General features: G+C 34.6%; 1 protein-coding gene across 15 annotated transcripts in view; it reads right to left on the bottom strand.

Moving 5' to 3' along the window:
• The window catches only part of ENAH (ENAH actin regulator), a 147,771-nt gene that overhangs the window by 10,926 nt on the left and 109,440 nt on the right, over positions 1-27,405 (bottom strand). For 8 of the 15 annotated variants that reach the window (XM_074222795.1, XM_074222792.1, XM_074222794.1 and 5 more), the window contains 6 exons: positions 11,336-11,616; positions 9,272-10,081; positions 6,413-6,702; positions 5,989-6,134; positions 5,778-5,835; positions 5,119-5,167 (listed from right to left, as the gene is read on the bottom strand). In XM_074222795.1, the coding sequence (XP_074078896.1) occupies positions 5,119-5,167; positions 5,778-5,835; positions 5,989-6,134; positions 6,413-6,702; positions 9,272-10,081; positions 11,336-11,616 (1,634 nt within the window). The remainder of the gene's footprint in view (positions 1-5,118; positions 5,168-5,777; positions 5,836-5,988; positions 6,135-6,412; positions 6,703-9,271; positions 10,082-11,335; positions 11,617-27,405) is intronic. The other 7 variants (XM_074222801.1, XM_074222803.1, XM_074222802.1 and 4 more) reach the window with 3 other exon arrangements.

Consider the following 27,405-nt stretch of genomic DNA (forward strand, 5'->3'; position numbering starts at 1 on the left):
ACTAAAGATGGAATATACAAGTACTTGCTGTAATGTTGTTCTTCTATTGATATATAGATATCAGATTAAGCTCCAATTAAGTTACTCAATACAAAAATTGATCATCTCAATTTAAAATATTTTATGCTACCAAGTTAAACCATCTGCTAAACAGCAACACCAAAAAATAATCCAAATTTAAATTAAAATTAATGGAGGGAGGGCAGCTAGGTGGTGCAATGGATAGAGCACCAGTCCTGGAGTCAGGAGTATCTGAGTTCAAATCCAGCCCCAGACACTTAATAATTTACCTAGCCATGTGGCCTTGGGCAAGCCACTTAACCCCACTGCCTTGCAAAAAAAAAAAAAAAAAAAAATTAATGGGCGCAGGAGGGAGAAGAGAACAAAAATCAGATTAGAGTAGGGTTTCTTAATTTTAGTCACAGAACCCCTCTCAGAATATAATGTTTTTAGTTACATAAAACACACACAAACACACTCTTCTCATATTACAAAGGAAACCAATTATATTGAAATATGGTTATTAAAATATCTTCTCCAAAAAGTATAGTAATTTCACATCACCTCTAAAGGTAAACCAAAAAACTTCCTGAAGATGAAGAAATACAAATATCCTATGAAAATGCCCTGCTTCTGATTCTTACATATGCAGTTAAGGGACCATAAAGTAGAAGAATGCCTATCTTAAATTGATTCTAAGCTCTTCACAACAGAAATTCAATTTCCAAGGAAGAATAATGAGAAGTCATTTTCATTATGGTACAAGAAAAGTAGGAAACTTCTAAAATAAGAAAAGGATAGGGGGAAATAATTTGCATACAGAAGCCAAGTACCATAGAGAGTACCAAGTACCACAAAGAAATTAGAACAGAAAAGGAGACTAATACTATAAGGATGATATTATCTAAGAAATAATCAAGTAATCTATAGCATCATCTAGCAATAAAAAAGCACAGAAAGTATAGGCATGAAAAAGTGAATTAGAAAAGCTATAACAAAAAGGAAATGTGATCTGACAGGTATCACTGAGATTTGATAACCTGAGACATGATTACAATATGGCTCTGAAAGAGGATGCCTCATTCAAAAGAAACAAAAGTATAAAATGAGGATGGGGATTGAGTGGTCTTAAAAGATACATTCAAAAAAAAAAAGGAATCCTAATTTCCAAACAGGAAGATGTGGAAGAAAATATTTGGGGTAAGGAGAAACAGAAACATTATTATTATTATTATTATTATTAATAATAATAATAATAATACCTTAGACTAGACAAAAAGGTGTTTGGAAAAGAGATCACAAAGAATGTGTTGGAGCAGGAGGGGACTTCAATTTTCTTTTTGAAGACATTTCCCTGTCAAAATCAGCACAGCACAAATTTGTAATTTCCTTTAACAATAATTCTAGCCTTCAAAAGGCAAAGGAAAGAACTAAGGAGATTCTGGCTAAGGACCATCAATTACTGGTTGGTTGGTTGGTTCCAAGAACTGTGTTAAAAGATGAACAAAGAAAACCAAAAACCATCACTGCTCCAAAGAAGCTTATATATTAATGGGGAAGACAACATACAAACACAAAAGTACATGTACTTAAGACTGAATACATAAAAGAGAAATCTCAAGTGGATGGAGGATAAGGGGAAAATTTCCTGCAGCGAACGTTACTGGAACTGAGTCTTTACAGAGAACAATCCAAGTCTGAAGTATGTCAGAGCAAAGGTGTGAAGATAAGATACAGTGGATGAGAAAAAGTAAGTAGGGCAGTACCACTGTACCAAAAGAGTGGAGAGGTAAAATGTGAGAATATTAGAAGAAGGAAAGGGTTAGGTGGTGAAGCTCTTTAAATGTCAGCAAAGGATTTTCTATTTCTATTTGAGCTGGGACGGGGTGGGTTGGGGTATGAGAAGAGGGGTCCTACAAATGAGACTAACCTTTTGGTTGCTATGTAGAGGACACACTTAAATGAGAAGAGAAAAGGCAAGGAATCAATCAAAGGGCTATTAGAATAGTTAAGACAAGAGGTTATGAGGACATAAGGTAGAGTAATGGAATTGCAAGTAGAAAAAAGGAAATGTTACGTGAACTAAACTAGAACTAAAAAGATTTAGATAGCATATGAATAAAAATTATAATTGAATCCACAGTAGTTAGATCATCAAGAGAGATAATATGAAGAGGAAAAAAACCCTAAGATATAGGACTGAGCCTCAAAAGATATTCTCATTTAGGTATTGTGCCAATGATGAAGGACCAGAAAAGGACAATGAGAAGCAGCAAGATGATGATGATTCAGGAAGAGAAGGTGATCAATAGCATCAAATGCTACAATCTTCATGAAGGATGAGGATTAAGAAAAGTCTCAGTTTTAGCAATTAAGAGATTAGTAATTATTGCTATCAGAGAGAACATTTCAAGTTGAAATTTGAATTTCAAAGCTACACTGCAGAAGATTTACAAGAGAAGTAAAGATGAATTTTTCAAAAAAGACATGACTACAATATGGCTCTGGAAGAGTATGCCTCATTCAAAAGAAACAAAAGTATAAAATGAGGATGGGCACTGAGTGGTCTTAAAATATATTTAAAAAAAAAGGAAATCCTGATATACAGCAGAAAAATCAAGGAGACAGAAGAATAGCTACCAAGAATGTTAGAATTAAGTGCTAATTTTTTTGAGACCATGGACATGTTTATTAATAGCAAAGAAAGAAATGAAGAGAGACAGAAGATCAGAAAAGAGTTGGCATGGTAGTGCACATGGGAATAAAGGTTACATGCAAAAGACTTATTTATTACAGACTAGAGGGAAGGAGGAATAATAGGGAATGATGTCACAGGAAAGCAAGATGAGGAGTCAATCAATTAGTAATTCTTAAGTGTCTTAAACCAAGCGTGGTGCTAGAGTTGGGGGATTCTCCTATTAGGCTGTGAGTTCTTTAAAGGTAGGTACTGTCTCTTGCTTCTTTTAGAATCGCCCAGGAAATATGGCCAATGAAGTTGGGGAAGGAAAGGTGAAGATAGAAGAAAATGAAGCTTGTGCTTTTGGAAGGGGAAATTTGTTGTTAGGAGGAGGCAGATCTCCAATGAGTCCCAAAAGTTGGGAAAAGTGAGAAAGATAAAAGTTTAAGATGAAAGAAAGGAAAGTTTGTTAACTATGAAAGAAGGCATTTCATAAGACAGAGTGGAGAGGATGGACAAATGTAAATATTGGAAAAAAGAAGTAGGGTTGAGGGGGTTAGATAGTAAGGAAACCCAGAAATGAATGGAGAATGGGGCTAAGGGTTTTACTGGAAGCAGGAAGATGATGAGGTAGAACCTCACCACCTCAAGTAATGAACTGGAGGAATTAGGTGTTTAGAACATTAGGAACCTAAGGGGTGAGTAATCACTGTATTATAGAATATATGAAAGAAAAAAAGGAAAACCAAGCAAAATCTGATGTGTCTTAGAATTTTGTCAGAGAAGATTTCATGGAGGAGTCAGTTAAAATGCAAGCAAAAAATTCAAGGATTCTGAACAAACAACAAGATATTGAGTGTGGGAAAGAACTGCTCCTAGTTAAATAGGAAATTTATCATGAAATTCAGATTATTTTTTAAAAATGCTATTAGATGGAAGAAAAATAATTAAAGAGGAAGACAAAATCATAAGAAGATTCTGCAAAAAATTATGCCAGAAGTACTAAGAGTTAGAATGAAGTGAGACTGGTAATAAAAGCTAAGAAAACAAAATAAAAATTTTTTAAAAAATATTTATATACTATGTATACAGGGGTTGGCAAGAGGAAAATCAAAGAATAATAATGCTGAGTAGGGGCAGAGTAATAAACAAGAACAGCAGTACTGTTCAATTATTTTTGTGTCTGTTTTCTAAGGAAAATGATCTGTGGACTAGGAAGGATAGATCACAAAATGGATTAGTAGGGAATGGAAACTCTAAACAAGTGAGAAGACAGTATCTTCTTGTCCTCAATAAGTTCAAGTCATTAGACCCAGAAAAACTACATTAAAAACACTGAAAGAACTAGAAGATGTGATTAGCAAGTCACTGATGACAATTTTCAAATGACCTTGGAGAATAGGACAGATGATACAGGGCTGGAAAAGAGGAAATGTCCCAATTTTAGGTAGAGTCTGAAAAGTATAAGCAGTGTTAAGGGATGTTTTGTGAACAATTAGAAAAGGAGGCAATGATCATTAAAAGCCTGCAAGATTTCATTAAACACAAATAATGCCAGACCTCATGATTACAGGATCATATATTCAGAGATAAAGAAAATGAGAATTATTTTAACATAAACTGTCATGTATAATTGTATATGGGTAACTGTATAAATGTATAATTTGGAGTTTTTAAATGTAATTTTTTTTTGCTTTAATATCTTGTACTTAAAAGATTAATTCTTATCCTTCTCTGGGGGTAAGAGGTGGAAGTGATTTGACAAAGCAAGTAGAAGAGGGAAGATCTTTAACCAGGGTCTCTGATCTTAAATCCAATTTTTCATTATTCCAAGAAACTTTCCCTATTTTGGAAGAGTAAGATAAGTAGAGAAATAAAATAGAGATATAGTATACTTTAGTCAAAAATAGAGGAGTAAACCAAAACAGCTCTGTGAATACAGCTTTTCAAGAAACTTTGTTTCAAGTAATATGTATAAAATGGATGAATGCTTAAACTTAAAATAGGCAATTTTGAATTTAAGATCACTGAACTAAGATATTTGGAGAATGCTTTTTAGGAGGTAAAACTTCAATGGAGTCTTGAAGAATAGAATCTGAACAGGTGGCAAAGAGGGAGTGTGCTAATGGGAAGAAAGAAATATTTAATGGCAAACCATTAATCCAAACCTTTTAAATAGTCAGATTAATGTTTACCTGCAAAGTCATTTTTTTTTTTTACAAGTCACTTTGCTTATAATTAGATGAAACGAAAATGAAAACTCCTCCTAAGGTAAAATTTTAGTTTCAAGTTCAAAAGTTTCTATCTGGAGAAAAGTGAACAGTTATAAATCACAAAATTTGTAAATCTTTTGCAATCTTGTCCCATCCCTAACCAATCAACATGTTTATTTGCATATGACAGCTTAAAGGAAGTTAACAACATATTTAGCTGGAATTTACCAGGTGTGCTCGTTGAAGAGGTCTTAGAAGCTGAAGGTTCTGCATCTTCCTGAATAAAATGGAAAGTGTATATCACTTATCAAATCTACTGAAAACACAGCCTTTAAAAATCCTCTGATTACACTTTACTCTCTTCATCTCGTCTTTCCTTGCTTTATTTTTATTCAATCTTAATTTGTCTCAGTCCCATTTCGACACTATTCCTCTATCTTTCCATGAATTCCCATGGCTTTGGTTTGTAATCCAATTATCTGAGGCTAATGGTGACAAAGTCCAATACAACAAGCAGAGCTAAGGTAGTTTTAGTATTTATGCTCTCACAGTCACAGAATATTAAGCTGAAAGCCATCTTTAATGTCATTAAGTTCATCTCAATTAATTTTATGGATAAAGAAACTGAAGCATAAGGTTAAATTACTTGTTCACTATTTGCTAAACAGGGGCAGTTTTGATATGCTTAATCTTGTGCTTTTATGTTATACTGTCAATTACCAAAAGATACCCAACAACGAATTTCATTACAAATTTAACGAGAAATGAAAAATAATACCCAACATTTTATAATCCATTTCTAATACTCATATTTAATTTATATTTCATATGACTCCCTTAATTGCTTTTAGGTAGTAAGGTAAAGTGCATCATGTTTACCAACTTACAGTTTTATCCTCTTTTGGTTCTGTTTCTATCGTTGATCCCTTTTCAGCAATTCTTCTTCTAGAATGAAGCAAAACAAAAAAAAAACTGATCTAACTCTGAATGTAAAGAATATTCTCTCTCAAATGAGGGAGAATCTATTTGTAAAAGTTGGTAACTATGATAAATCTCTATTCTGGGCACTGGCATTAAATAATCAAATTTTCAACTTACCTCCTGGCCAGCAGGGCACTCATTTCTTCCATTAAGCCACTACCACCTAAAGGAAGAGGTCCATTACCACGACCTGTGTCTGTTTTAGCTGAAGTTGAGTTCACTCCAATGGCACTTCCTCCACTTGGACTAGATGAGTCCTCAATCTTAATGTAAAAAAAAATAAAAATAAAAATACACATACATATAGGAATACAACAAATATCTAAGTGTTACATTTGTTTATAATCTAGTTCTAAAACAAATGACAACTTTTAATATCAACACATCAGAATCAAGTGTATGCTGGACACTTGTTTAACAAGCAGAGTGCAGTATCAACTGTCAACTACTGGAATCACTTGATATACAAATTCAACACTTTGACCCAATAATTATGAATAACAGTGTTTGATAATAAGAAAAAACTTAGAAATGCATTTACCCGTGAAACTTTCCTAAGTTTGGCTCCAGCAATTGCTGCTGCAAGTCCAGTTAAAGGACGATTGTCTTCTGATACATATGCCACAGAAAATCCAGAGGCAGGAAGGGGAGGGGCAGGGGGTGGTAAGGGAACAGGAAGGGGTGGTGGAGGTGGTGGAGGAGGTGGCCCAGAAGATGGAAGTGGGGGTGGGGGAGGTGGACCTGGGGGAGGTGGGAGTGCTGCTGAAGTCTGGGCTGGACCAGGTGGAAGTGGTGGAGGGGGAGGAGGTGCAGGTGGTCCCAAGACAACACCTAATAAAAAAAAATATTACAAAAGGGTAAAAATTAGAAGGTTAATAGGAACTATTATTGGCAAATGTTATTTATCTAGAAAGTAATAAAAATTGAAATGACACAAATTATCTTATATATGTGTTCAAAGTTAAAATTAGTAAATCTTTATTAATGATCAAAAATTTCTGCTCCTTAAAGCAGTCTGAATAATGCTAATACAACAGAATAAACAAACATTTTGTGAATTGGACTTTTGAAAAAGACATGTCTACATGATATCAAAAAAATTAAATTTACCAGTTAATTGTGGGGAGTTGTGTCTTAATTCAATCTATTTATAGAAGGGTAAAGTTTCTATAGCAACCCTACAGTAGCAAAGAACCCTTTATCTGATTTTATACAAACTCTATACAACTTTATTTACTTAAATGTAGGTCAGAGATTTACTAGGGGCTTAACAAGATTCATAGTCCTTTAATGGCCATGTGCTACAACATCACTGTTGCAGAAGCAACAAAGACAGCTACTTGAATTCTTGTCCTTTTTTTTTGCAAGGCAATGGGGTTAAGTGGCTTGCCCAAGGCCACAAGGCTAGGTAATTAAGTGTCTGAGGCTGGATTTGAAACCAGGTACTACTGATTACAAGCCCGATGCTCTATCCACTGTGCCACCTAGCCACCCATTGAATTCTTGTTCTTAAAGAAAAATTGCCATCTCCTTTCCAGTCTAATTATATGCATGCACATGTTGTGTGAAAATCATAGTAAAATCATAGTAAACACCTAAAACATAATATAAAATGACCTAGCAATGAATTTTTAACTACCCCAAAAAATCATCTGGACTCAATTTTCTTCTTCTTTTCAGTGCTCCATAAGAAAATTAACTAAAAGCAGAATAAACTGAACACAACAAACAAAACATTATGGCTGTTTCATATAGACATAATCTAAATATCTGAAATGAGTAATAAGAATCATTTGAATCTGCAAAGAAATCTGTTAATATTAATTGACATCAATATGAAACAATAACAGCAAAGAAATTAAACAAAGGAATGAGTTTAGGTAAATAATTACAAGATTATAATAATGTCCCTCAAATCTAAATAGGTATATTTTAAGATAATTTTCAAGTTATTTTATATAATGAATGATAAATTTGTGGATTTCATAACCTCCAAGAGTTTATCTGGGATGAAAACAGAAATTGGTTTAATGAATTCATGGATCAATAAATATAAGGCATATTGTGGAAATTAAGTATGGAACTAGATCACGAATTTTTTGAGGCTAACATGCAGAACAAATGGATCCTTACTCAAAATAAGCTTAAGGTGACAGGACAAATATTCTTATATCCAGGACAGGATATAAGGTTGATTAGATTGATTGCACAGCTCCATCTATATAGTTTAAAGACGTTTAAAACTAATTAAGATAAATATATGTATGTCACAAAAGATATGGCAATGTAATTAAGCTACTTGCTTTTCTTAAGAATTTTCAAATTGAGGATATGAAACTGAATTCTGAAACTAACATTTCACAAAAAAAAAAATTAACTGCAAACCTACTAAACAATTTAGATTAACAAACATTTTGAATTTACTTAACATATTTCACCAGGACAGAGATGAAACACTGAGTCTGATTTTCAATGGTAGAAGGAACCTGCCAATGAGGAAACTATTAACTCTTACTTTATAACTTGTAGCCACAGTATGGAGAGGTGAAGTAGCCAAATAACCAAGGTAAGTCAAGAAGCATGTGGACTGAAGTTGTCTTGTCAATGAACTTAGCTCTTTAACAACTAAGTCTTTTTTCCAATATACTTCATAGCTAAAACTATTCTAATCTATGAAAAAATGTGCTTTTATACCTAATGAATATACCATTAATTTTCTTATTAAATATTATAAGGAGCAAATTTTCTAGTTTATAACTTTTCTATATTATTTTTAAAATATTAGCATACACATTAAATAGGAACATATAGATGGGGACTGTGGTACTTTGGTGGAATAATTAAAGTCTGGCTTTACTCATCCATAGAAACCCACAAAGTCTGTTTTCCTGTTCATAATGCAAGTTATTTTTATAATATACAAAATGTATTTTAATGTGCAGAGACAAGATGGGAATTAAGTGATAAAAATGAATAAAAATTAACAAATGATATTCAGAGTAACGTTCAGGTATTTCTATCACATTCCCAACAAGCAAAACACATCTCCTAAGTCACATTTATATCTGAAATTTAAATAAAACAATATTATCATAGTTACCAGCTCCTTATAGATTTCCACATGTGGCACAGTGGAATTAATCCAGGGCTAGGAATCACAGTACCTATGAACTAGAAGTGAAATTTATCTGCTTGTGTCTTGGGGTAAAGTGCAGTTTGCTCTTCTGTAACCTACTGGGGTAAGGTAGGGTGGTGATGATGGAAGTCGACTAAATAATCTCATTAACATTTCTTCAAGTGGTAACATTTTAAGAAATTATTTTCCTCAGCCTTCAAGGTAATTATTCAAGTTGTTGCTATTCAGTGATTAGTGATTAGCAGTAAAAACAGAAAGCCTTACCCTGCGGGGTCGGAGTTTCAGTCGGCTGAGAGGCTGCCTGCAAGGCTGGCTCAGAAGCAGAGGAGTCTCCCAGCACAGAGTTTAGAGAAGTCTCAACAGAGGCAGGGGCAGCTGCAGAGGGAGAAGGGAGAACACTAGGCTTGGATGAGGGAGTTGAGGCAATAGGGGTGCTTGGAGGAGGAGAAGCTTGAGGTCCAGAGTGGGACAGTGACGGAAGGGAAGGCAGTGGAGGTGCTGGAGGTGGTGGTGGCGGAGGTGGAGCTGCTGGACCTGAGGTAGACGGTGAAGGTGCTGGATATGGTACAGAATCAGGAAGCCCATTGGGTGCAGTAGGTGATGGAGGCTTTTGGGGCAACGGATTAGAAACACAAACAGGGAGAACAGGCCTTGGACCAGTAGCTTTGCCTGGAGGGCTGCTAATCATAACTGGAGGTGATGGAGGGAGGGGTGCAAAGTTTGAAGCAGACCAGGCAAAAGGCTTCGTAGCTGGAGGCTGAGAAGGGGGTGCATTCACAGGAGAAGAAGGTCGAGAGTTTTTATTCAGAGGACGAGGAACTGTAGCATAATGGGGCAGAACAGGGTGGAAGGCAGAACCTAAAGAGGTTGCAAAACGTGTCGCTGAGTGTCGTAGTGGTGGTGTAGGGGGTGTGGAAGTAGGTGGTATAGAGGTCACTACAGCATAATCAGGAGTGGCATCTGACACTGGAGCTGAGATGACTTTAGCATATGATGGAGGAGGTGCTGAAGGAGGCTGGCAACTGGAATATTCAGGAAGTGGAGCACTATACAGGGAGTTGTCGAAAGATGGAGCTGGACAGAAGATGGAAAGCAGCAGCAAAAGACAGGATAAAAAAGGGGAGAGAGAGAGAGAAAAAGGGAGCTAATGAAGCAACAAAACCAGCATTCAAACAAAATGTATAAATGTAGACTATAGTTAGTATAAGAGGATTAGGCATATGTGAAAATTATTAGAAGAGTTTGTCAAAAGCTACATTTACTTTTTAGCAACATTCAATATTTTAATTCATAAACAAATTTTTGAAATCTAGAGCACAATTTTTTGTTTTATGTTTCTCAACAATGAAATCATGGTCAGTCTCTAAGACCTTTTTTCTCTTTTTTAGTTAATGAGCTAAAAATTTTGAACTTGTCATTATGAAGTCTACCCAAATGACAGAAAAACGATAGAATTAAAAATAAGATTTCTCAAACCAAAAAGAAAAAAACCCAAAAATTTAGTTAGCAAAAAATTTCCACAAAGACAACCTTTCTTCTCAATGTTTCTATAATTCTTTAGTTTTCTAAGCTGTTCAGTGTTGCTAATACCAAATCTGACAGTATTAAGAACCAAAATACCTCTAAATAGAATTTGGAAAATTAATTTTGTAAAATATTATCCATTGAAATCTGAATTTTAAATGATTTCAGCACATTACTATCCTTAATCAGAAAGTATTAAGAATTTTTATTGCATATGTATGGGAGGAGGGAGAGTACAAGTCTTCAAATGTTTAAACTATACTAAGACATGGGATATTCAATATTATCTATATTTATATACTCCAAACAAATTAGCTGAAATAATGGTATTTAATAATATAACAAGCTTAGTTTTACTAAGTATTTAGAAAGCTAGATCCACAATTACTCATATAGTAAATATATTTCCCACTTACAATTTGAACTTTAGGATCCATGGTACAATCTGGTAACTTAGAATCCCTATTACACTTAATTCTAATATTATGGTGTCTAAAATGTTCTCGTGCTGTTTCACAGGTTGGGAATTTATGATCAGCTTAATCAATCCAAAATTTTCTTCCATAATACATTAACACCTTAAATCTACATCAGGAAGTAAGACAATACCAGACAAAAACTTTCTATAAGGCTATTCTCGTATCTTAATGATATAAAAGGAATAAAAAAAAATGATGAAAATGATGCTCAAACTTAAGTATTTTTTAAAAAACAATTTCATGCAATTTATTCCCAAATTAATTTCAAATAAGTCATCTTTTAAAAAAACCTCAAGTCTCAAAGAACAACATATAAACTTCTTACCAGCATTTGATATTCTTCTTTCTCTTTCCCATTCCAACTGTTCCCTTTCTAACTGTTCTTGCCGCTCTCTTTCTTGTCTTTCCCGTTCAAGCCTCTCCCGATCTTGCCTTTCTCGTTCTAGGCGTTCTTGACGTTCTCTTTCAAGCTGTTCCTGCTCCATTCTCTCCCTTTCAAGTCTTTCCCTTTCTAACCTCTCTCTCTCCAACCTCTCTCGCTCAATTCTTTCACGCTCCAACCTCTCCCGTTCCATCTCCTTCTGACGCTGCTGTTCTTGCAATTGCCTGGAAAAGAAAAAGAAAAAAAGTAAAGATAAGAATCTACCAAATAAAGCTGATGACTGTTTATAAAGTATTTATTGAGGCTAGACTACATGATGACAGAATTGAGATGGAGAAAATGGAAGTAATGGAATGAGGACAATAGTGCTCCATTGGAAATAAAAGATTTTTCCCCCGTTTTTGGCTTGGCAATTATTCTGTGAACTAGTTCTGGACAAAAGAGGAAAGGAAGGATGAGAGGGAGTGAAGGAAACACTTTATAAATATTTTATCATTTGTTTTTTTTTCTAGGTTTTTTCAAGGTAAACGGGGTTAAGTAGCTTGCCCGAGGCCACACAGCTAGGTAATTATTAAGTGTCTGAGGCCAGATTTGAACTCAGGTACTCTTGACTCCAGGGCCGGTGCTTTATCCACTACGCCACCTAGCTGCCCTGAAAATTTGCTTTGCAGGATTATAACAGTGAGGAAGATGTAACTGGTAGAAAATAATTGTTGGAATGATTAAATAGATGATAATAACAGAGAAGGGAGGTGAAGAGATCTTTGCTGATAAAGTTGTATTCATTTTCTTCTTGTGAAGAGGATTTTTCAAAAAAGAATTTATTTAATATAGTGAGAGAATCTAGATGGTTCAAGATGGAATTTCCAGGGGCGGCTAGGTGGCACAGTAGATAGAGCACCAGTCCTGGAGTAAGGAGTACCTGAGTTCAAATCTGGCCTCAGACACTTAATAATTACCTAGCTGTGTGGCCTCGGGCAAGCCACTTAACCCCATTGCCTTGCAAAAAAACTAAAAAAAAAAAGTATTATATAAATGCTATTTATTATTTTTTCTATTTCTTTCAACAAAGAAGAGTGACCAGACCATAGTAGGAACTTTAAAAATGCTTGTTGATTAATCATGACATGTCTTGAATGAATGTGACACTTAGAATGTAATTGGGATTACATTTATCAGATGAAAATTTTATTATGTGTATGTATTTGGTGATATAACTTAAATGCTTGCCAAGACAAGGTTCTAGACATATATGTAAAGAATAAAAAAAAATTCCAACTCACATGGAACTTGTCATATACAATTCATTCTTATTTTTCCTAGAAAATCCTCATTGTTTAATTCTAACAGTCCCTTTACCTTTGAATGGTGTCTTGTTATTTTTTAATCACCATACATTAACAGCACAAAGTTATTAATTTTGAAAATGGGTCTTTATAGATATGGGAAGCTCAGAGTTATGAAATAGCTTTGCAATCAACACCCAGGAATTATACTACATAGTCTGTAGCAATGAATAACTTACCACACAAAAATGAACTATATAAAGTCTATCTTATGAAAACTTAATAATCTTGAGATCATTTTTGACTACTCAAGTAAAAAAAATTGTAGTAGTTAAGTTATAAAATGTTAATTACTGGTATTTTCCTCCTAAGAAAGTCAATTTAACTTGTGGCAAAGATTTTTAAAATCAGGTTACTTAATGACACACAATTACAATGAATTAATGCGAAATCATTAAAATGCATATAAAACATATTTGTGATGTGAATTGCATTTTAAAAAACCTCTAACATATAAGCTTTCTTTAAAAAACAAAATAAATTAATTGTCAAACTTTGCCCATTTTGGAAGCAAAGCGGGGGGGGGGGGGGGGGGGGGGGGGGGGATGCTCTGATAGATAAAAGAAAAATTCTGCTGTTGATACAATAAGTTATTTAGAAGGTCCCAGAAAGTAACTATTTGCTAGTATAATAAAACCTCATCTGTTTTACTTCATTTAAGAAAATTATATTTAATGACATCAAAACTGCGATGTGATGAAACTCTAACAAAATATTATTAGATTTAGTCTCAGTAGAACAAAGAAAAGGTCATAATGGGTTATGAAAATTACTAGGTAATGGTGGAAGTACACAACTGCAAAATTATTTTAAGAGCTAAGAAGAAACTGAGAAATCATCAGTCCAATATCCTAATTTTATAGCATACATCTAATCATTCTGATATTACCCAGATTTGAATTCTGTTCAAAATTTTTTCTAATGTAGACTGACATTGCTATTTACATCCTGTTGTTTATGAACCAGTACTTAAACTCATTTTTAACATCAGAAAAATTAAAATTGTTACTCTGAATCTAGGGTTTGTTTCCCATTAAAGGAGGAAGAAAAAGGAAAAAGAAGAGAGAAGATAAGCATGTCAGGGCACCTAGCTTGTGCTTAGAACTTTACAAATATTTTTGAGAAAATATAAAAGTATTTGTACAGTGACAATAAGGGCCCTTGTTTGATAAAAGGCATAAACAAGACTAAGGATAATATACAACAAATCTTATAAACTCTGAAATTTCAAATGTCATTCTTGGAGATGTCATTCTATGCCATTCTTGGAGAACTTTCAAAAGTTGACCCTAATTGACGGGGGTGGGGGGCGCGCGCCATAGGTGCACAAGAGAAGAGATAAAGTTCAGATAAGACATCTAAACAATGAATAACAAAATAAATTACAAGGCAAACAAAAAATGATAGCAAAAACCTTTATTTAATCAGTATGCCCCAATTTAAAGTCTTAAAATTTTTATATCCTCTAGAATATCATTTTAGCAAGGTATGGGAAATTTCAGCAAGTTATGGGAAATCTACCATTTTCTAATTTTATATGCATGTTTCAAAGAATTACTTATTAAAATACTCAATATGTTTACAAGGACAATATTAAATCCTGGAAATTTTTTTTAAAATAAAAGAATCGAATTAGATATAGAACTTATTCGAAGCAGTGCTAAAACGAGCAAAATTTCTATTTATGGCATAATGAGTGACCTCAATTATGATTATGGGTATGGTTGAAATGACATACAGTGATAAACAAAATGTAAAGTTAAGAGACTTTCCTTGATTCTCAAGGGGATCACTTTTTAAAGCTCTGAAAAATAAGAATTATGTTCAAGAGATAAAATAATTTCAACCATCTCATGTGTGTTTGTGTATGTATGTATGTATGTATGTGTGTCTCTATCAGGCTAGAAGTAAAGTGTGTTGGTCCAAGTGAAGCTAATTCTGTCCCCATGCAAGTCACTTGGTTCTGACACTAAGGTCAATTAACTATGATTTCTCCACTATGGGAGGTGAGACCTTTGAGGTATAATCAACTCCTATGGATCCAATACCAGAGAGGGAAGAGACAGAAATGAAGCCAAAGGGGGGAAAAGAAACAGTGGCAATGGAAACTGCCAAAGATCAAGGTGTCAAAAAACCTCAGTAAAAGACTGAGCATGAACAGATAAATCCAAGAGAGAAATATTAAAGAAGAAAAAAAGTCAGCAGATCATAAATAAGTCTTGATCAGCTATTGCAAACTTAACTGGAGAATGACAAAAATACAATGAGGATTGGGGGATTAAAGAGGAGAAACCCCTTAACAATGAATACCGTGCTTCTATAAAGGGCAAATGTTAAAACTAAGGAGAGGTTTCAAAATGCAAAAGAGAAAAAATACATGTAAAAAACCTATATCTTTTATACGAAAAAAAAAGCATTTTTTTGCAAGAAATACGATAGTTGTAGGAAAGATGAACCTAAGGTCTGAGCTTGTTAGTATTCTTTTTGCCAATATTTCACTAGTTTGTCATCTTTTAATGCATATTTATTATTTATCAAGGACATCTCTTGGCCACTTGGTGAAGATTATACAGAAGAGATTTCAAAAGAATTTCTACTGAACAACATACAATTTAGTAATATCATACATTAAGGCAAGAACCCTAAAATTCAGGTTTCTCTTCTGTAAAATGCAAATAATAGTATCTATTTCACTGGATTGTTATAAGGATCAGAGATAACATGTAAATCACCTTGCAAACCTTAATAGCACTATATAAATGCTAATTATGGTTATTACTATAAACTCAATTCAAATACTACTTCCATTCTTCTAAGACTTCTCGCCCAAACAGACACTACTTTATCCCTCTGACCTTACACATATATGTTATTTAATAATCTTATCATAGAATGAATGTGCAATGATATGAATGGATGGCTTCACACTATCATTTTACTGAACTGCTTTTCTCAAAAGTTATAAAGCCTAATGCATCTGATTCTAAAGAGCACTTTCTATCTCCTATCCAATTGGTTCCTTTTATTTATTCTTCCCCACCTGCTTCCCCCTAAGTCCAGTTTCTCAACCTTTTCCCCCTTTTTTTTATATTCTTTCTTCAAATCTCTTATTTACTTTTATATCTTTAAGAATGATTTCTATACAAATTACTTCCAAATTTTTACCTTGCACCTGTAATGGGCAAGCTACAAGGTACCAAAGCCTCATTTTTATTATTATAAAACAGGGATAATGCCTGTTCTGCCCTTACAAAAATTTTAAGAGGAAAACACTTTGAAAATAAGAATAAAAACTGCAGATGAGTCAAAGGAATCCTAACAGTGGGTGTTAAGTAGGTTGTAACATATTACCAACAATGATTTTGATTCAAGAAGCAGCATAAAAAAAAAAAACAAGCAGCTCTGCAAGGAAGAAAATCTACATTATCTGCATAAATATTTTTTAAAATGCCAAAAATTCCTAATATTTAAAGAAATTCAAGTCAAAGAAAACGCTGAGGTTCCATCCCATGGCCATGATATCGGCAAAGCTGACAAAAGTGGAAAGTGACAAATTTTGGAGAGTTAACCTCCAAAAAGAGATATATTCATCCACTGTTGGTGAAGGCATGAATTTGGTCCATCTATTTTGACAAGTAATTTGGAACTATGAGCAAAACATTTTTAAACTGGCTATATTTTTTAAATGGAATAATGGTAATACCCTAAACAGAAAGAGGGAAGTTATTAAAAAAGGAATCTATTTTGGACATGTTAATGACATCAAATTTGAAAAGTCCAATTGGCAAATGACAAACTAAAGGAGGAAGACTAGGGCTGTGACTCATATGCAGAAAGCTCTTGAGGTTAACAAGAGAGTGAGAATAGAGAAAAAAATGGAAGAGGGAAGAGGAGAAAACCCACAATTTGGAGTTTGAGATATGGAAGATGAGACAGCAAAAGATACTGGTATTCATACTCTTTCCAATAAAATTTTACCTAAAACAGTAATCACCTGACTACTTTCAAAGGGAAGCAGGAAGATTAACATTTTTTAATAGTTCTCTTAAATAATTTTGTAAATAAAATATTAAAGTATATGGTCTTACAGATACTGAACTATTGGGAGAGGTATGTCTCTGTCTTTGTCATTATAGTACTTTGGTAAAAGAAGCAGATGAATGGGACAATGGACAACTGGGGGATGGAATCATGAAGACTCATTTTTCCAAAGTTCATATCTGGCCTCAGATATGTACAAGTTGTGGAATCTTGGGCAATATACGTTAACCTTGTTACATTACCATAAAATGGGTTGGAGAAGGAACTGGCAAAACATTCCAGTATCCTTGCCACCCCCCCCCAACCGAGGTATCACAGTCAGATACATATGAACAGAACAATAAGGGCAGCAAATTTAAGAGAAGCAATTTGAAGTTCCCCCCCAAAATAAACTTGAAGTTTATATTCTATTTCCCAAAGTACCTAAAAACAAAGGCTAAAATAAATTAGAATCTTAAATAAAAGATTACATTATATTTTAAAATCACTTTAGACTTAAGAACTAAAAGCCTTTACATTAAGAGCCTATCAGTTATGCAGTCACTGGGTCACCTAGAATTTGTCAAGTACCTCCTGTGTGATGAACATTGTGCTAAGTTTTATGAATATGAAGAAACATAGTACTCAAAGAAAGACAGTCCCTACACTCAAGGAACTCAAAATTTAATGGGGAAAATGAAAACAGACTTGTATAAATGAGCTTGTCACAGGATTAATTAGAAATAACCAACAGAGAGAGGGGCAGCTAGATGGTGCAGTGGATAGAGCACTGGTCCTGGAGTCATGAGTACCTGAGTTCTAATCTGGCCTCAGACACTTAATAATTACTTAGCTGTGTGGCCTTGGGAAAGCCACTTAACCCCATTGGCTTGCAAAAAAAAAAAAAAAAAGAAATAACCATCAGAGAAAGCACTAAAATAAATGAGGTTGCAGAAGGATTCCTGAGAAAGGTGAGATTTTACCTGGGTCTTAGAAGTTGAGAAAGATAAGAGACAGAGAAGAGGAGGGAAAGCAATCCAGATATGGGAGACTATTAGTGAAAATGGTCAAGATCAGGAGATGGAATGTTTTACCACAGAAAAATAGTTAAAGTGTAAAAAGACTGGAAAATGTTTTTTATTTTATATTTGATCCTGGAGGCCATTAGAAGGTGATATAGTCAGATGAGTATTTTAGCTTGGACCAATTTAACAGCAGCATGAAGGATAAAAAGGAATGAGGAGAGATTTGAGGCAAGGAGACTATTTCAAAAGTGTAGATGTTAGGTTATAAAAAACACTTGTAATCAGGTTAGTGACAAGGTCAAAGAAAAGAAAAAGTCTATGTAAAAAAGTTAGAGATAAAAATATAGGCCTTTCTGACTGAATGAATGCGAGTGCAGATACAAGGATGACCACAGTTGCTCAAATATTATATATACATAAGAAATAGTCTAAGTCATTTGTTGTAGTCATTTGTTACAAGTCATTTTGAAGTTTTCAGTACTATATAAATGAATTCCATTAAAGAACAATGCCAACAATGAAAAAATTTTCCCAAGTAAAACCTTTGGTAGTGTTAAAAGATATCCCTAAAGAGACAAATATCTTATAAAATCAAAGAAGAGGCAAATATTTTTTAATTTAAAGAGTAACGAAAATATGCTATATAAAAATTCTTTATTTAAAAAACACCAACAAAATGTTGTCATTTTAAGGGGTAGAAATCAAAATATGTAACACTGAATCTTACACAGTGTTTAGACAGTAACGTATACTCTATATTTACTCTGTGAAAATCAAAACTCACCAATATTGTCTCTAGAACGAGGATCTTTATGTATTTCAAATATTAAAAGGTAAAGCAAGATGTAAATTCTATAAGTAAATGGGTGACTAAATAAATTAAGCCATCAGTTCTTTTACACTTAGTACTTCATCATCTATAAGAAATAATGACTTCTGTGGGTCAAATTTGGCTAAAACCTAGAGTTAGAAAAATATGTGGATTCTTTTGAGACACCTATATACTAAAGGATTTTTTTACTAAATCCTCTGGTACAACAATCTGAAAAAAGTAGATGGCAGTTTACATTTGTCATTAAATAAAAGCAGATCTATTGTTCTTTGGTGGCATAGTGCTAGTCTTCATACCTTTAAAAATGACTACAAAATTATAAAAAACTTAAGTTTTAACACAGTAACACTTAAGTTTCTCTATCCAGACAATCATCAGTACTTACGAGAGAAGACGGTCAACTTTTGGTCCATTTTGTCTCTGAAGGACAAGCGGAGGGTTATAAACTTTCATTGTTCCAATTCTCCTAAACTTTCTTCCTATGTCTGAGATAAGTATTTCCCTTTTATAACTCTTGTACACAGTAGTAGTGATTTATAAACTATATATAGATATTTTACTAAGCTCTTTGCTAACTGTGACATAATATCCTAGATAATAGTAGCTGACTCATATTTCTTAGGATACATCAACAACTAGGAGAGGAAGAAAGATAGCAAGAATAATAAGGTGAATAGGGCACTAAAGCATGCTATTATATTATTGGAAATACAAAAACAAAATCAGTCATTTTAAGAATTTATTACATGACTATCAATTTGTCAATAAATTGCACAACCATCATTTTCCAAAAGATGCATTAAAGCATATCAAACCCTAAAAATTATGGGAAGTTAAGAGAGAAACTGAAAACCAAAGAGATTATAGAAATGAAACAAAAATCTGGTTCTTTGAAAAGATTAACAATCTGATTAAATAAAAGAAAAATAAATCAAATAAGCAAGTTGAAATCACTTATCCAGCAATTAAATGCTGCCTAAGTTAAACAAATAAAAGAAATAGAGAACACTTTCCAAATTATAAACAGAGCAAATAGAGCAAAATAAAAAAGCTAATCTTGAACAAAGAGACAGAATCAACTAAAAAGAACTATAAAACCTGCTAGGGGGAGGGAAAAGTCCTAGTCCTAATAGACTTTTATTAAAGTTCTAATGGGAAAAAAAAGTACCAATGGCATGCAAATTACTTACAAAATTTGAGAAACATACTAACAAATTCTTTTTATGAGATAAAATAGGGGTAAAACCTAAAGCAAGAAGGATAAAACATAAGAGAACCAAAACCAGTATAAATCAATGAATTTCAACTTAGAGATGTTCAAATCTGGTCAAACAGAGCAAAGAAATATTGTTATTATTATTATTATTATTATGACCATATTGAATTTAGGCCAGGAAGACAAAGATATTCCAACAGTAGAAAAATAATTAGCATAATTAACCATATTAAAAAAGTCAGAAATTTTCAAAACACAACTATGAATAGATGAAGAACCTCTGAGGAAGTATAATATTAAAAACTATAAATATTAGTATGAAAGGTTCTTTTTTAAAAAATGTTATAAAAAAATCTATATAAAACTAAAAAAAATCTCAAATATACTGGAGATACACTGTAAGTTTTCTCAATACAGAATAATGCAAAGGATGTCCATTCTCCCTGATAATATGTAATAGTTCTTTAGAAATACTAGAAATAGGGGGCGGCTAGGTGGCGGCTAGGTGGCGGCTAGGTGGCGGCTAGGTGGCGGCTAGGTGGCGTAGTGGATAAGCACTGGCCTTGGAGTCAGTAGTACCTGGGTTCAAATCCGGTCTCAGACACTTAATAATTACCTAGCTGTGTGGCCTTGGGCAAGCCACTTAACCCCATTTGCCTTGCAAAAACCTAAAAACAAACAAACAAAAAAAAAAAACACCACACAACTAGAAATAGTAGTAAGACAAGAAAAAGAGGCCAAGTGGTAAAGAGAACTGAAAATTTATTTGAAGAAACAAAGGACCTACAAATTCAAGGGAAACAATGAAAAGGAATTAAAAGGGAAGAGGGGGAGAAGCACTTATATTCTAAAACAACTTAAAAGTATTAGTTAAAAAATAGATCAAACAGACTAACTAAGGAAGGAAGAATCAGAAACAATGGAACTCAAGAGTTCCATAAAACATAAATTACTTAGGAAAAAATTCTGGCTTAAGCCAATTTTGTGTCATATTGCTAAATTGAAAAATGAGTCTATGACCTTAATAAAAATCAAACTGAAAAAAAAAACTCAGAAAAAGGATAGATCATATATCTTCCACAGCTATGGGTAAGAGATGTAGTCTTAACCAAAAACATATCTTCAAGTAATAAAATGGATAATATTTTGAATAAGAGAAACTCAAAAGAAAACTCAAAAGCTACTACTGCACAAACAAAATTAATGCATGTAGTGTTAGAAGGGAAGTAATGGAATTTGCATCAATTTCCATGGAGAGGGGTTTGTTGATAATCATGATGTAAGATTTTAACTTCATACCTACATTTTAGTAAGATGGGGAAAAAAGATTTATATAATCTAATAGCATGAGCTAAATAGATTTAAAAAACCAACATGCATACTGACAAACAATGGAAATGGAAAAAAAAAGAATACAAAGTGAATATTGCAAAATTAGAAAGAACAAAAGAAGAGAATGCCAAAGTGACTGAGACCAGACTTGAACCCAGGTACTCCTGACTCCAGGGCCGGTGCTTTATCCACTATGCCACCTAGCTGCCCCTACCCCTATACTATTTAGTTTAGATTATTACAATAGTATCCTAAGTGGACTCTATATTTTAAGTACCTCTCCCTTTGATTACATCCTACAATACTTTGGCGCAAGTGATTTTTCTTAGACACAGAACGGATCATATCATTCCCTATGCAACTAACTCAAGTAGTTTCCTATTACACAGGGATGGTCTTCTATCATTATAGGCCAATATTCATACAGTAGCAAGTCAAAAATAAAGCTGTTATATTTAAAAATTTTTTAAATCATTCAAATTTCCAGGTCCAACAAAGACAGACTGTTTTCTAATTGGACCCTCAGACCTAAGATAGTCAAGGCTTCTCCTACAGGTTCCACCCAGGCAAATAAGCCTTCTCTCTGTTCCTCACATACTGGCTCCCATTCATCTTATCTATAATGTTCTCTCTCTCTCTCTCTCTCTCTCTCTCACCTCTACATAAAAAAAAAGAGAATATCCATTTTCCTAATGCCCACTATATGAGGCATTATGCTAAACTCATTAAAAAAATACCACACTGAATTTTCATGACAAAGATGCTGGAATAGTTTGCCATTTCCTTCACCAAGAGATTAAAACAAATGAGAGTAAGTGACTGAGCCAGGTTCACATAGCTAGTGCCAGGGGCAGATTTTGAACTCATAGCTTACTGACATCTGAGAGTCAGAATGACCAGGCTTTTGGGTGCTGCTGCAACGCATAGATTAACTGTGTGACCTTGGGCAAGGCGATTAAACTCTGGGTTGTGCCAGGGAAAGTCTAAGAATATATGTTGCAAAGATTGTAGAAAACAAGCAATGATAGACGGACTTTGCTCTCAAGCAAGAGAGCTTTGATTCCTGGAAAATGTATGTTTTTGTTGTCATTCCCCAATTCATAAATATCTAACAAAGCCTTCATCCATTAGATTTTTTTTTTCTATTCAAATCTCCAACTCCTTCTGTCTTCCTCTTTGCATAATTAGAGACTTTGGAATCTGTTCAACTTCAAAGCTGAGTAAGCTCTGGGTTAGATGAAGTCTGGTACCCTGGCTCTGATAGGTTTTTAGGATGGCCATTTCTCCAGGCCTCACTATGCTCAACTATAAAAGGAAGAGTTGACCTGATAAAAGTTCAGTGTAAGGCTGTAAGATCATGTAATTGTGAGTCAATGCCACATGGCTATAATATCAGAGGGGAGGTAGGGAAAAAGACTTTAGCCACCTTCTCCAAGCTAAGCACTAATATTATCTCACTTGATCCTTAAAATAATCCTAGAAGGTGGGGGCTATTATGAGGAGAAAACTGCAGTTGAGGAAACTTAGGCCGGTTGAGGTTAACTGACTTTTCTAGGATCATGTGAAGACAAATTTGATCTCAGATCTTACTGAATCAAGTCCAGTCTATTAGCCACTGCAGCACTTAGCTGAGTATACAGATAAGTATACTATAGAATTTTGACAACTGTAACCAACAGAATCCAAGAGCAACTTCTTTAAGAAGTGTGACATAGCTATAAATAACAATACAAACAATTCAGGAATATATTCACTTTGCAGAAGATTGTTTTAGATAGCCTGAAGTTAAAACATCTATTACAGGTCAGAAATTAAGCTAAGAGCTAGGGATACAAAAAAGACATTGCTGCCTTCAAGGAACTCCAGTCTAGTTGGGGAGACAATATGTACACTATAAACACTGTAACAGGATAAATAAGAAATAATCAACAAAGAGAAAAGGCCTAAAGTTAGGACCGAAAGGGAAAGTTAAAGATGGAATTTTAGTTGAAATCTGAAGGAAGCCAGAAATGAAGAGGGAGGGCATTCCAGCAACAGAGGACTTGTGAAAAGGCCCGGATATAGGATGGAGTAGAACACCAAGAAGTCAATGACCCTGAATCACAGAGTAGAAGACTGGAATACTAGGATAGAGCCAGCTTATATATACTGTACTATATTTCCCATGAACTGTTTATAACAACAGAAAAACAATGGATTCCCATGGGGTAATTTAATACCCTAGTCATAAAATGCTTTTAGATTTATTCATTAAATTTTAATAATATCTACTACAACCTTTGTATCCTAAAGTTCCAATTAAAATGTACATTAATTATAAAGTATAAATTTTTTCCTACTTCAAGTATAAAATTTTAAATTTACAAATATATTTTCTAACAATTAAAAAGATTGGTGCAGGGGGCAGCTAAGTAGTGCAGCGGATAAGAGCACCGGCTCTGGAGTCAGGAGTACCTGAGTTCAAATCTGGCCTCAGACATTTAATAATTACCTAGTTGTGTGGCCTTGGGCAAGGTACTTAACCCCATTGCCTTACAAAATAATAATAATAATAATAATAATAATAATAATAATAATAATAATAATAATAATGATGAAAGATTGGTACAGAGCCAAGAAGATAAAGACAGGACTCCCCTAAACTCTCCCCCAGTCCACTCCAAATTCCTTTAAATAATCAAATTTTAGCAGGACAGAACCCACAGCACAGTCCAGGATGCCCCAGAAGAAAATGACTCCAGTCAACCAAGAACAGACCCCAGGGGAGCCTCGGTTCATGGCAGCAATGGTGGTTTCCAGACCTTTCAGTCCTAGGATTGCCAAAGACAATTGGGAAGGTAAACAAGAAAACTGCCACATCAGAGTGAGAACATAGCCCAGGCCAGTGTACGGCTCAGCACAGACCCAGCTCCATGGACCCAGAAGCAGATCTGGGGAACCACTCATCAGCTGCTTCCAAAGTGCTCAGCCCTGTAAGGTGGTCAGGGGAGATTGTAGAGATCTCTTTGCCCATACGCAGATCCAGGTCACAGTCTGAGGACCCAGCCTCAGGAGCAGAGGCAAAAATACAGCTCACTGGCTTCTGTGGAGCAGGGACCCTCCTAAAAGCTCCAGGCAGAGAGGAGTTCTTGTGGTCATCCAGAGACCAGAGCACAGACCAGGAGACCAGTCAAAGCCTCTCCCAAGACCTGGGAGGAACTGAGAACTTGAAAGTCCCTGGGGGGTATTCCTGAAAACCCTCAAAAGTTTGAGAAAGGATTTCCGGGGCAGAGACAATATGCCATGAGCTAGCATGCTCCTGGAGCTTTTTCCCTACAAAATGCTAGATGAAACCACTACAGAGACATTAAAGCTATATACCCCACCAAGAAAAGAAACATTTTTACAACTGTAGACATCATGGAGGATCTTCAGTGAAAGTTTGTTTCTTCAGAGGAAAAGGGGAAGTAAAGACTAGCTGGGGGGAAAAGGGAAAAGCCAGTGGGAGGCTTTAAGCCACCGTGCGGTCCAGGACCCAGAAGCTATAAATAGTAAGCCAGGAGGGGAAGGTCCCAAATCCAAAGAGTCTGAACCCTGGGAACATTGGGGCAAACACAGGACTGGGCTGGGAATGAACCAGTGCATAGGCAGACACAAAGAAGGAAGCTCTACACAGGCAACACCTGAATTGCAAAGGCAGTATCTTGGTCAGTGATAAACAAGGGATCAGATCCCAGACCCAGCACAGAAAAGTTTGGGGCCAACTCCCTATACCCCAGGAGCAGAGCTCAAACATTCAAAATGAGCAAAAAAACTAAAAGGGCACTAACCATAGAAAGTTACTAGAAAGATAGAGATGATAAAAATGCCACCTCAGAAGAAAGCAGTGACAAATTTCCTTTATGGGAAGTCTCAAAGGAGTCTATGGACTGGACTGAAATACAAAACCTTGTTAGGAGATCTTTAAAAAGAATTTTAAAAACTAGGGCAAGAAGAAGAAAAATGAAAAAAAAAAAAAAAAAGAAATTAGAGCCATGCAGGAAAACTATGAAAAATTAACTAAAGAAATCAACTGATCCAACCATTCTGGAGAGCAATATGGAACTATGCCCAAAAAACCAATAAAACTGATCACAACCTTTGACCTAGCAAATCCAATACTAGTCCTGTAACCAAACGAAACCATAAAAAATGGGAAAAGTTCCACAGGTTCCAAAAGAATCATAGTAGCTCTTTTTGAAATGACAAAGAATTGGAAAGGGGGGGGGGGGGGGGCACGGAAATACCCATCAATTGGGAAATGATTGAACAAGTTAAGGTTTATGAATGTTATGGAGTATTATTATTCTATAAGAAATCTTGAATGGTTGGACACTAGAGAAGCATGGAATGAATTATAGAAACTGATGTTGAGTAACAAGAGCAGAACACATTAACAACAATATTGTTAACTGACCAACTGTGATGAATACAGCTCCTCTCAGAAGTTCAGAGAGCTAGGACAACCCTGGGAGACCTGTTATGGACAATGTTATTCATATTCAGAAGAAGGAAAGCAAAAAAAAAAAATGTGAATGACTACATTTACTTTTTTAAAAAATTGGATTTAAGGCAAAGGGGTTAAATGACTTGCCCAAGGTCACACAGCTAGGTAATCATTAAGTATCTGAGGCTGAATTTGAACTCAGGTCCTCCTGACTCCAAGGGCCGGTACTCTATCCACTGTGCAATCTAGCTACTCCTTATATTTACCTTTTAAAAATTTCTCTTATGTTTTTCTTTCCTATCTCATGGATTTTTCCCTTTGCCCCTAAGTCCTAATTCCTCATACAGAAAATGACTAATCTGTAAACATGTTGAACACAAATGTATATGTACAATGTTTACCAGACTGTTTGCTGTTGAGGGGAAGGGAGGGTGGAAGGATATTATGTAATTTGTAACTATGCATATTCATGTAGATGAATGTTGAAAAATTTTTCATAACAACTAATTGGAAACATAAAATAAAATATCAATTATGGAAAAAGAAAACTTCAAACAGTGCATCCTCTACCAGAGAAGCGGAGCCCCGCTTTAACAAGAGCTAAAATGAAGACACAGGCTGGGGAAATGAGCAAACAACAGAAGAAAAAATTCAACATAAACAATTACTTTGGTCTTATGGAGGATGAAAATACATACTCAGACCATAAATCAAAGCTTCTGAATCTAAAGTCTACAAGAAAAATATGAATTGGTTTCAATCTATGGAAGAGCTCAAAAAAGATTTTGAAAATCAAATAAGGAAAAATTGGGAAGAGAATCAGAGTGAGGTAGGAAAATCATGAAAAGCAAGTCTGCAATTTGGAGGAGATACAAATAATATGAAGAAAATAATATCTTCAAAACCAGTCTGGGTCAAATAGAAAAAGCAATCCCAAAGGTCAATGAGGAGAAGAATACCTTAAAAAATAGAACTGGCCAGATGGAAAAGGGTATACAAAAGCTTTCTGAGGAAAATAATTCCTGCAAATGTAGAATGGAGCACAGGGAAGGGAGAGAAATAAAAAAGAATAAAAAAAAATTAAAAGAATGAAAAACTAGCAGAAAATATGAAGTATCTCACTGGAGAGATCCTGATCAGGATCTGAGGGAGAGAATAGAAAAATTATTGGAATACCTGAAAAGTCATGCCCCCAAAAAAGAGCCTAAATGTCATTTTTCAGGAAATTATGCAGAAAAACTGCCCTAATATCCTAGAAGCAGAGGAAAATAGAACTGAAAGAATCCACTGATCATCTCCTAAAAGAGATCTCAAAATGAAAACTGCCAGGAATATCACAGCCAAATTTCAGAACTCCTACATTAAAGAGAAAAAATTATAAGCAGTCAGAAAAAACAATTCAAATATCATGAAGTTAAAGTCAGGATAACACAAGATTTAGCAGCTTCTACATTAGGTTTCATAGGACTTTTAATATAATAATAATAATAATAATAATAATAATAACAACAACAACAACAACAACACCAGAAGGCAGAACAGCTTGGATTACAACCAAGAATCAACTACCCAGCAAAACTGAACATCCTCTTTCAGGGGAAAAGATTCAATGAAATAGGGGACTTTCAAACTTTCCAGATGAAATGATCAGAATTGAACAGAAAGTTTGTTTTTCAAATATAGGACTCAGGTGAAACAGAGAGGGTAGACGGGAAAGGAAAATCATAAGGGCCTTAATGATGCTGAACTGCTTGTATTCCTACATGGGAAAATGATA

Source organism: Macrotis lagotis, chromosome 2 (assembly GCF_037893015.1).
Source record: "Macrotis lagotis isolate mMagLag1 chromosome 2, bilby.v1.9.chrom.fasta, whole genome shotgun sequence".
Classification (NCBI taxonomy): Eukaryota; Metazoa; Chordata; class Mammalia; order Peramelemorphia; family Peramelidae; genus Macrotis; species Macrotis lagotis.